This window comes from Aptenodytes forsteri, unplaced genomic scaffold (assembly GCF_000699145.1).
Source record: "Aptenodytes forsteri isolate BGI_AS27 unplaced genomic scaffold, ASM69914v1 Scaffold61, whole genome shotgun sequence".
Lineage (NCBI taxonomy): Eukaryota > Metazoa > Chordata > Aves > Sphenisciformes > Spheniscidae > Aptenodytes > Aptenodytes forsteri.
In genome coordinates, this window is record NW_008794443.1 from 3924215 (window position 1) to 3935612 (window position 11398).

Below are 11398 nucleotides of genomic sequence, written 5' to 3' on the forward strand. Positions count from 1 at the left end.
CTGGGCAATTTGCAAAGACTCAGGACTGCAGCGAGCTCACAAATCAGTGTCAGCATTTAGGGGCCACATGGCACAAAAGCAAATGGGTGTCTATGCTTCCAGGAGAGCACAGCCATAGTCGGTGGCTGGCTGACACCAAGATGGCCTCCACATACAAGACTACAGATCCACGTGCACAGAATCATCATTTTACTGAGACAACGACTCTGTCCCAGCCAGACTGAGCAGGGCAGAGGATGAGCATGTTATTACTGTCTTCTAGCCTCAGAATTAAAAAAAAAAAAAAAAGTAAAATTTGGCCAGGTACTTAATTTAACAAGTCTCCCGTAGTGCCTGCGAGGTAGTTAAATGCTAATAACAAAGGCCTGACAGGGAAAACTGAGGCACTTGAAGGTGAGGTAATTTGTCCAAAGTCAGGGTCAGAATCCCTAGCAGAGCCAGAAATGCTGCACTGGGCTCTTGGCTCCTAGTTAGCTCTGAACACTGAGCCGAGCTCCTTTCCGGGCTCAAATGTCAGAGGCACTGCAGGCCACGGATTTCCCAGAAGGTTAGAGATGAAGCTGCTGCTGGCAACAGAAAAACATGGACATTGTGTAGGAAAATCCAGGCTGTAAGGGCCACGCAGACAAGGGAGGAGGGACACTGTGAAGGCATCACCCAAGCAGAGCTTCATAATCCACATACCACACCAGCTGGCCAGAGCTGGGGCTGACACCCGAGATAGGCCATTTCCTTGGCTCATGGCCCACTCTGCTGAGCAGGGTGGTGATGTTGTGCTTACCCTTCCCCAAAACCAGGACAAACACCTGCCTGGCCTTGTTGATGACGGGTAGGCTAAGGCTCATCCTTTGGTGAGGTTTGACAGGGCTTTCAGTCAGCACCACAGTCTGAGCCCCTTCCAATCCATTTTCAGACTGGGGGAAGAGTGAGGCGGTGTGCCCATCAGTGCCCACCCCCAGCAGCACCAGGTCAAAGCTGGCATTGGCCACCAGGGCCATGATCTCCTTGGCATACAGCTCCGTGCCTCTGTCCTCTTCCACACAGAGCCGCTGGTTCAGGTGCACAGGCATGGGGTGGACGTTGAAGTAGGGCACCCTAACATTCTGGAGGAGGTGGTTGTGCAAGCTGAAGAAGTTGGACTCGGTGTCACTGAGAGGGACACAACGTTCATCTACCAGCCAGATGTGGGTGTGCTTCCACGGGAAGGCATAATGGTGTCTTGCCAGCTGCTGGAATAGGACCACTGGGCTTGAGCCACCTGAGAGGGCCAGGTGGAACTGCCCAGAGTGTGCCACAGTCCTGCTTGCTGTCTTCTCAATGTCAGAAGCCAGCTGGGAAATCAGGTCCTCAGACCATGCTGAGACCAGGGGACTTTGCCGAAATTTGGACTGGATTGTCCTGTACTCACTTGGCATCAGCCCGTTGGGGTTCAGCAGTTCCACTGGCTCTGCCAGTGTGAATGCCACTTCCCCACTCACCATTTCAAAGTCTAAGAGGTCCTGGTTCTCCACGCCCCCAGGGTAGAGGCGCAGGGGCTGGTGGGAAATGCTATCCAGCAGTGGTGTCCAGAATCCCCAGGAGGCCAACAGGTTCTCAGTGGTAATGAAGAAGTCCTTCCTGCCATGGTAGATGTTGGAGATGAGGACAGAATACGCATCTCTCTCTTTTACAGGGCTGTACACATAGTAATCAGACAATGGTTGTCCAAAAATGTGCAGGTCTGACTGACCTACTGCTTCTCTCCAACTGCCTTCTGGCATGACAGGCCTGAAAAGGTTCCTGCTCACAAGCACTGCGGGGGTCTTGAGTGCACCATGCCCAATGTAGAAGATGATCTGCTTGGCTTTACATTGGCTGTGCCCTGCATCTCTCAGAGTCTCGCTCTGAGTGCAGTAGGCCTGGTTCTTGAAGAGAACACGGACATAACCTACCCGTTCATCCAGAGCTTTCCCAGAAGTGAGGAGGAAAGGGACCCCTTCCCAACGCAGGCTGTCGCTGTGAATCAGCACACCTGAAATGACAGTGATCTCAGCTACCAAATTAAACCTGAACTGCAAGCAGATTTGAGGGGATCTCTATCACCTACCCACCATTCTCCTTCCTTAGCTCCCAGAAATCTTGGCATCCACTGTGTCTCTTGCTCCACATTCAGCCCTTTCATGACACCACTGGACTAACCGCTCCAGCTACCTTGCTGTGCTTCCTCCCAGGTATCCTACTTGATTAGCCTCCTTTCATATTGCAGGAAACCAGTTTCTGAGCATGAATATCATTCAGACAAAATCTTTAATGTTCAGAAGACACAGCATGGCCAGAGATGGCCTTGTGGTCTACTAGTCACAGAGAACTGCCAATGCTTTACCCCTCAGATGCAGAGAGCAACTCGACTTTATGAAAAGGCAAAGGAGTTTGCAGGCCACTTCTAAAAATAACGCAGAGATCTTATCAAGAATAATGGGACTTAGCTCTTGTGCAATGCTTCCCATTCACTGGATCATTAGTTAACTAACATGACAACAGTATTATCTTGTTACAGCTCCCAGTTACCATGCCAGTGGATGCCTGGAGACATCCCCGTGTCAGCAGTGAGGTCCAGGGTCACGGAGCTGGTATCAGCATGCAAGGACTCACATCTCCTGCTCTCCTCAGCTCTAGGCTACTCCCCTCTCCAGGGCCCAAACCAAACTCTCACCTGCAAAGGTTGGTGTTGTGCTGATGTAGTCTTGTGCCTTCTGCAGTTCCTCCTGCACTTGGCTGGCATATGCCTGATACTGACCCAACACGACACTGTTTTTCTCCAGGCCCCGCAAGAACTGGAAGGCCTGCAGCTTGCGCTGCAAAACCTCTTCGGCGCTGCTCACGTTGGCTGGGAGCTCCATGGTGAGGAACATCAGGGCCTCCGTGAGGTGGTTCTGCAGCACGTCCCGGATGACTCCATACTGCTCGTAGAAGCTGGTGCGGCCTGAGGACAAAGGGGAGGTAAGATGCTGGTAAACTGATGTGGTTTTCTTGCAGCCTTGCCCTCTGCATGTATAATGTGTATGCCAAGGAGAACAAAGAGCAAAAGCCCTAATTGGTTTGCACCAAGCTCCTCTTCTCCTGGCCCAACAATTAACTTGAAGCTATCAAGCTCAGAGAAGTTGTGAATGTCCCATCACTAGATGTGTTCAAGGTCTGGTTGGACAGGGCTTTGAGCAACCTGACCTAGTGAAAGATGTCCCTGTCCATGGCAGGGCGGTTGGACTGGATGATCTTCAAAGGTCCCTTTCAACCCAAACCACTCTACTATTCTATGATTCTAAGCCTTTCCTCTCCCTCCAGAGGGGCTTCCAAAATGTCTCTGCTACTAAAATAAAGATAAAAGGTTCCCACGGGACTGCCTGTCCTCCACAGAGCCAGACATAATCCTCCTTTTGGGTGCTTACAGAGCCTAAACCCAGCAGGAATAATGCTCTTACCTGATACTTTCCAAGTGCACAGAGCAGAAGGCAGCTTTGCTTTCTTGGACTGCCTGTACTTTCAGAAGCTGCAGTCAAGTGACTGGCAGCAATATCCAGCTCCAACCTCCCACATACAGCATGATGCAGGGCCCCTGTATAACCCTCACCCTGACACTCCTGTCCCACAGGTCACAGCACCTGGGCCTGGGACTCCACACAACATGCAGTTCTATGCAAAAGCTTTGACAGAGTAGCTGGAAAGCGGGGTCAGAGCAGGGACCCCAGCAGCTCTATAGCTACACAGCAGGTCCACAGAACAGCTGAAGCTGGGCCCTGGCAATGAGCACTGCTCTTCACTGCACCTTTTCCCCTGGTTTTCATGTTCTCAGAAGGCTCTGAGCCATGCCCTTGAGAGACAAAATTTCATGCACAAAGCCCTGCTTCTCTTTCCCTGCCTGACTTCTCATGCAGGTGGGAACAAGGGTAGAAGGACAATGCATTTATAAAGAAAGTGACTCAAACAGATGCCTTTCTGTAGTGCATCAGCAGCAGGCTGCACACTGCAGACTACATCACAGCCATAGGCTTCCCCTATTGATTGATACATTTATCTCCCTTGCTCTAATCCAAAGGCACATTCATTAATGTAATCAATGCTGCAGACTTGCTGGGAGCCAGGCTGCCAGCTGAAGCCGCACAGGGGAAAAAAGACATCAAATGAAAAATTACAAAGTTGTTCAGAGCAGGGAGGGTACAGGGTGTAGCTGGGGCTACGCACAGACAACACTGTTCTCCCTGAATCTCTGTAGTGCATCCCTCTACCACAAATAGGGCCAGGTGAGGTCTAGGCTGCCAAACCAAAGATTACTCCAAGTTTGATAAAGTTGCATTAATTGAGTTTGTGGTGGCTGAGGAAGGAAGGGAGGGAGGAGGAAGATAGAAGAGGAAGTAAAGCGAGTGGAGAAGCAATCCTGATGTTGCAGAACTGAGGGCGCCTGACATCCCAAGAAGTGCTGCGGGTGGCAGTCCAGCCCAGAGTGCTTTATGCTGAGCACTGCAGAGCAGATGCTGCAGCATTGCAGGGAGGGATTGCAGCCGTGTCCTTCAGCAAGAGTCCCATGCTAGCAACTCTGGGCTTGGATTTTCTCTCTGCAATGCTTTTTCTTACTACAGAGAGGGAGGGAAAGAAACAGGCAGACACAGACTGACCTAGGTACCTGGACTGACACCAACTAGCCGATATGAGTACCATCCAGGCAAAAGATGCGAGAGCATCTTCCAAAGAATAGTGCAAATGTATATTCAGTGTGAGCTTGGTAGCTAACAGGACAGGAATACAAAAGCTTTGTTGTTACAACCACCAGATTATTGCAGCACTGAACTGAAGTGGCCTTAGATTGCATCAATGCCAAATCCAGTGCCTTTCACCAAGATTTGGGATAGAAAGGTAGGTGCAATGCCCCCAAAGCTCGGCAGCAGAAAAAGGTGGGGGATTCTGCCCCTGCTCCCAGCTGAACTGCAATGTGAATCTTTTCTTGGAAGCAGCAACACTACCTGGAAGTGAGTCAGTCCCTAGCATAGGAAGTATAAGACAGTCCCTCTCTATTTCCAGGGACCAACGTATCATTCATCTGCTTTTTTGTTTCTGCACCAGCACTACCTCAAGGGCCACTTTCACATAATTAATGAACCTGCCAGTTGTCCTTCTCACTCATTCACCCTAGCTCTGCACACTCGCCTCACCAACCTTTAGCATCCACAGTCTCTTTCAAGACAATCTCCACTCTTTCCACATGATGTCGGTTCCAAATTGGATCCAGAAACTGTCGGTTATGATCTCGAAAAGGCAGGATATGGGCTACGGCCTGTGAAGGGAAAAATCAGAGACCCAACAAAAACTCCCCAGATTTCCACAGTATCTCTGCCTCACTGCCTCATCCAGCACTGGGATGTGGTCTGCTCTGGAGTGCCAGCAGACATGTCACACAGCAGAAAGCAGAGTGGGTCAGAGAAGAGAAAATCAGCAAGAGAGCCTGCAGCGATGCACAATGGGGTCTCCAATGACTGTACAGAGCAGACATTAAAGATCTTTCTGAGGCATTTTGAGGTTTCATGTGAAAAAGGCTGAACTCCAAACTGCAAGGCACTCAGCTTATATCCGTCAAAGGACAAAGGGCTGAGTCAGACCATCCTGGGACTAACGTACAGTTCTAAAGTGCTGAAATACATCAGATCAGATGCTTACACCACTAAAGCCATCTGCTTTTTTGGGGAGAAAAAAAAGAAAAAAAAAAGAGAAGTCGTCTCCCCTCCTAGTAGAGATGCTCTCCTTGCAGCTGGACATGCAACCTTCTGAGTAAAATCTGGCCACAGAGCCATGGCTGGAACAGGCTACTTTCAAAATGTGGCATCACATTCCTCTAAAACAACAATGGCATGTCCTTGAACACGTTCCCTCTGGGACAATGCAGCTCCACATCCTGAGCTGTCCCTGCAGCAGCCAGTCCTCCATGCCCTGAGTGGAGCACAGGGTAGGGAGAAACCTTCTCCTAAGCATCCCGCAAAACTAACATCCCATCAGCTCCATATCATATCAAATTTAAAACTGCTTCTAGAAGCCATGGCTAAGCAGAGAGGCCTGTGTGTATTGAGATGGGAGAACTGTGAGAGGGAAAGGGCGTTGCTTGTTCAGTGAAATCAAAGCCCTGACCTTGGTGAGAAGACCAGATGAAGTCTGCATCTCTCCTTCACGCACACACACAGTTCACCCCTACACCCTGGCTTCCCTCTGGAGAGGGGACCCTCATCACTCTAATGGGAGAAAGCCCTGCTTTGGTCTGCACATTCCCTCTGCTCTGTAAGAGGATGGACAGCAGCACAGTACAGGACAAGAATAACAGTGCAGGACTCCATAAGCAAATGGAGTCTTGGGAGCACACGCAGTGGCTCTGCCTGAATTTGAGAGGGGAACAACACTCTCACTAGATGCAGAGCTGACATCCGACACTCTCCCAGCCGCTAAGTCCCTCAACCTGGCAGGGGGCTGCGCATTGCAAGCTGCTCACCTGTTTGCCAAGGTAGTGGTCCACCCGGTACATCTCCTCTTCCCTGAAGAAGCTTGTCAGCTCTGCAGCCAGCTGCTGGGCTGATTCCAGGTCATGGCCAAAAGGTTTCTCCAGCACCACACGCAACCAGGCTCCTGGAGGTGGTCTGCAGCTGCTGTTGATGTGGCGGGCAATCTCTGTGTAGGCAAATGGTGGTACTGAGAAGTAGAAGATCCTTCCAGCCTCCTTCAGCCCCTCCTGGCGAAGCAGCGTTTCAATCTCTCTGTTCAGCACAGTGTAGTTTTCGGCAGTCTTCAGCTGGTGGTATTGGCTCAGCTTCAGGAACTGGTCCTTGAGCACAGCACACCTGTTGGGAGATTCATCTGGGGGACAGGCCAGCTTCTTCAGCACATCAAACATCAGCCTCTGCCCTGGCTCCAGAGCTGTCAGTGCAGCCCCATGGAAAGTGAAGCTGTGGCCACTGCTCACTTGGTCCATGTAGAGTTGGAATAGACCCTGCCACAAGTATTTCTTGGCCAAATCACCGGTGGCTCCCAGCAAGACCACTGAGATGTGGCCCTGGGAGACTTCAGCCAGTGACGGCAAGGCTCCCATGAACAACACTGTAAACAGGACTCTTCTCAGCATCTTGGGAGACAAGAGGTAGACCCAGGAACACTAGAGGACAGGATTAAAAAAGAAAATCTGTCAATCCATGTTATAACACTGCAAAACACAATGCAAGGTACCTGCTTTCCCATGGCTGAGGAGCCAGGGACTTCTGCCTGGATCCTCTACCCAACAGTCTCTCCTCCCCTCCATGATTTGAATCATGGTAGTAACTGGGGCTCTTGAAAAAACTGCAGCCTCCTTATGCAAACCAAGAAGTGGAAGACAGCGTGTGCCTAAGGTCTTTTGATAGCATAAGCATTGTTCCCACAGCTGAGTTAATGAGGGGGCATCAATGCCTTTAGACTGTGAAACTGAAATCCATTTTAATACAAATTTCAGAGCTAGCTACAAATGAACACATGTGCCTGCAAATTAAGTACTGCTTTCAACAACCTCCTGTTTGGGACTTTGCTCAAATGGTATTCTGCTGTCTTGGCATTGCTTCATGTCAATATTGTCACAGCAGCTCAGAGACAAGCACGACCCCTGGCAGTTCCAGTACACAGGCTCTTCTTTAATACACTGCACTTTAATGACTCATGTGCACCACCACTCTCATGAACAGAGCTGAATTAGGTTCTAATGAGCTACCGGGAGACAAACGGTCTGATAAAACAACACAGGGGAAGAAGAAGTTTAGTCCTTAAAACTAAGTCTAGACATGAGCCAGTTTAGATGCTGCCTCGTGATGGTTGTGTATGCAGCCAGGAGACAATGTAGGGTTTGTGTTCTGCCTACTGCAACTTTCCATCACTGAAGAGTGCATGTCAGCACCCGTTCTGGCCTTCTCCACTCAGTACCCATTCAAACCACTGCAGCCAGTAACAGCTGGCTTCCCTGACCAAAAAGCCCCTTTGCTCATTCTTATTTATCCCTGTTTCTCCAATCCAAAAATAAAGTTGTTTTTAAGAGACATTTAGTTCTTATACCTAGAAACACAGCAATGACTTTACACCTCAAGAGAGAGAATCCGGAACAAGTGAATAAACCATTGTGCTGTTCTCATTACATCAAGTATTATATCAGAAGCTCTTAACACTGGCTATCTCATTCTCTTAATTTCATTTTCTGAAGTTGCGTTTAGTTAGAACATAGCCTTCACAGCACACAAGATAATTAACTTCTTTAAAAACTTTTGGTTCTGGGCAACGAATTTATACCTTTTAATTTTACCTGTGTAGGAAAACCAGCCATTTCTTGACAGTAAGAGAAAAAGTACATGGCTTTTTTATACTGGTGCAGTTGCAGTCTCACTAGGCTTTGCACTGGCATGATTACACCATTTTAAAATCGCAGTTTCATGACCACACAACTGAGAAATGGATCTTGGGTATGAGAACGAACATCTTAGCCTTCTGCGGGCAGAGACAAGACAGAAAAGTGTCTCATCAGATTCATACATTCACAGTCAGCTAGAAAACATATCACTGGCTCCGTTGCTCCAGTTACAGCTGTACATATGCCCTAGGACCAAAAGCTGTTAGCTTTTACCTGCCCAGACTTACTCACGATTGTTTTTCCTAGCCTAGAGCAAAAGGCCTGGTCCTTGCTCCCCTTGAATGGCAGAGGGATGAAACACAGATATTGTCCTAGCTCTTGACTGGCTCTCCCCCTGGAAAGTCACTATTCCATCACTAAATCAACACAGGATTTAAGTCAGCTAAAGGATGAGGATAACTAAATCAAAACAAGGAACTTCTGAATATCTCTCCCTATCTGCAGCTTGAACTGGTCTTTATAAATCTCATGTTTCTCTCCCCAGCAGACTCACCTGAGTAATACAGGAGCTTTACAGAGACTGCAGTGGCAGAAGTAACTGGAGACTTGTCTTCTTCGGAGTCCCTCCAGAGCGCAGATCTCTCTTCCCCGTGACTGAGTGCACAGCAGACTGACTGATCAACGGTCAAGTAAGCAAGTAAGATAAGGCAGGTTTTTCCATTTCTGGTAAATGGGAGGAAAGACCCAATTACAGCAGAGAAAAAATGAACGTGCCTGCGCCAGCAACGTCCCAGCACATCCCAGCTCTCAGCCCATACACATTGGCTGTGCTAAACCTTTTGGCTGCCGTTTGTGAGCAGGCAAAATGCAGGCATATGTGGCAACTCCTGCTCCCAGAGTGTCTTCCTGACTAACTCCTCTGCTTTGCATGCGAGCTCTGATCGATGCTGAAGGTCTCCAACCGAGACCCTGGTGAGCCTCCCCGGGAGCAGTCCTCCACTCCAACTCTCAGAAGAAAGGGCTTCCCAAGACTACAACCCTGATGCAGTGAGAAGGGGGCAGTTTTAGTGAGCCCCCCCTTGGACAGCAGGACGGCACTTGTGCGATGCTGCTGTGCCTTCTGGGCACCTGGGCTTCCCTCTCAAAGGTCAATTTGCATGCAGACTCCTTGGCTTCTCCTTCCCTGTTTCCTGCATGGAAATCACACAGCAGCTGAGCATCAGTTAGCCGACCACAACTGCAGCCCGCTCTGCTCTGCCACTGTGCAAGGGGACAGCCTCAATGTTCCCGACAGGGCACATCACTCCCTCAAGAGATGGTCCGGTATCCATTGCTCTTCTCCAGAGAGTTTCAACAAGGTATATTGTAGTCTGCAAATCTAACTCATATCATGTCTCCCCAGCCTTCTGTTGTGACTGCCTCCCTTCTTGCTGTGCTATTTAAGCTCCATGTACCCACTTAAGGAATCCAGCAAATAGTGCTGGCAATTGCAGAGGGGCAGAAGTGTGGCTCCTAAGATTTTGCGTGCAGTACAAATAATTATCATTTTAAGCAGAGGTTTGGTTTTCCTTCCCCCACTATGGGGTTATAACGCAGATGACAAAGTTCCTCAGTGCAGTAAAGTAATATTTACATTTGCTTGAGCAACCTTTATTCCAGGAACCTAGCGAAGTTTGACATACTGCCCGTTGCACCTCGGCAGGCTGCAGTTACTGCAACGCTGTACAGAGACTACAGCTGAAGAGCAGGTACCTACTATGGAATGGGAAGGGTTTGGGTGGGTCAGTCTCTTCCACGTACCCAAGGAAATGAGTGAATTAGCCAAGCAGTTTCCTGGCAGATTCAGCTACACAGTCACATGTATTTCCAAACCAACTGAAAAACAGTTTCACAACACTCCCAATTGCAAAATACTGTGCTACACTGCCCAGAATAAGCACGGTAAACCCAGGGATGTTTGTTTACCGCTTTCATATCAGATAATCACCACTGTTCACATTAAAAAATAAAACTCTCACAATCCCCCAGCCAGCCAGAACCAAGTTACTCATTCAGGCTTCAGGAAAAGACTCCTGGGCCCGATCCATATAAAACACTGTAAGAGCTTAACCCAGCAGTAGTGTAAGACTGTGCATTCCCTTGCACAGTCACTGGAGTTCCAGTTTGACAGGAGCTCATTTCAGGTCTTGTAAGTTCCCCTGCTGCATGGAAAAAATGAAAAAGATCTTTTTTTGTTACTGTTGAACCCCCACTGAAAAATAATTAACAGATGCATGGCCAAATGCAGCGTGGCCTGGGGCTCCTAAAAGGCTATGCACATGTAACACATGAAGGAGAGTTACCGAGATTCTTTGAGAATCAGGAAAAACGTATTGGTCTTCTGCATATGCAAACATTAGAGCAGGAACGACCCCGCCATCAGCTCCTGGAAAGGTCAGAGGCTTAACGTGGAGAGTCACATTAAAAGCAAGCTGAGAGACGCATGGATTAGTGTTTGGCCTTTCTTGTTAACCATCCAACGCAGCACTGATATACAGCCTCACTCCTAAAAGAAAGCAAGCTCTGGCCCCAGCACGGTGACGGTAGCTCAGTTTCCGAAGGCTTGGAAAAGTAGGAGGACAGGGTTACAGTGAGAAAAATGACTACGGAGCGTAGGCACCATCTCAGCCACACAGACATCAAAACCAAGCGAAGAAACCTCTGAAGTGTGTGTACCTTGCTATTACAGCCAGCCTGCGCCAGAAGAGACCCAAACCTCATCATCCACCTTCCCCAGGCTTGTCCGCTGGCGATTTCCTCCTGGTTTCCCGAGCACTGGGGATGCAGAAAGGACTCGGTGAACGTCCCTCGCCACGGACAGAGGTAAGCGGTACCAGCACGCGTGAGAGGGGCGAGAGGCCGTGCCGAGAAGCACAGCGAGGGGTGTTGGGAAAGCGGTTTCCCTCAGAGGGGGGCGGCAGGACAACGTGCGTTGCACGAGGGGAAGCGGGGCCGGGGCCGGCTCTGCAGCGCCCGCGCACCCCG

General features: G+C 49.4%; 1 protein-coding gene across 1 annotated transcript; it reads right to left on the reverse strand.

Moving 5' to 3' along the window:
• Positions 1–525: 525 nt before the first annotated feature.
• H6PD (hexose-6-phosphate dehydrogenase/glucose 1-dehydrogenase) lies at positions 526–11180 on the reverse strand. The gene is made up of 6 exons (XM_009289662.2): positions 11090–11180; positions 8928–9097; positions 6506–7162; positions 5188–5305; positions 2693–2962; positions 526–2011 (listed from the first exon to the last, which is right to left on the reverse strand). The coding sequence occupies exons 3-6, from the start codon at positions 7130–7132 to the stop codon at positions 654–656; spliced, it is 2373 nt and encodes a 790-aa protein (XP_009287937.1). The 5' UTR covers positions 7133–7162; positions 8928–9097; positions 11090–11180; the 3' UTR covers positions 526–653.
• Between the last annotated feature and the right edge of the window lie 218 nt (positions 11181–11398).

What these genes read in the sequence shown, in the direction of transcription:
- H6PD (XM_009289662.2), bottom strand. Translation starts at nt 7,132, where the DNA reads ATGCTGAGAAGAGTCCTGTTTACAGTGTTGTTCATGGGAGCCTTGCCG. An exon ending in AGAGACTGTGGATGCTAAAG is followed by an intron (nt 2,963 to 5,187) that starts GTTGGTGAGGCG and finishes CTTTGTCCTCAG; the next exon opens with GCCGCACCAGCTTCTACGAG. An exon ending in CACAACACCAACCTTTGCAG is followed by an intron (nt 2,012 to 2,692) that starts GTGAGAGTTTGG and finishes CTGTCATTTCAG; the next exon opens with GTGTGCTGATTCACAGCGAC.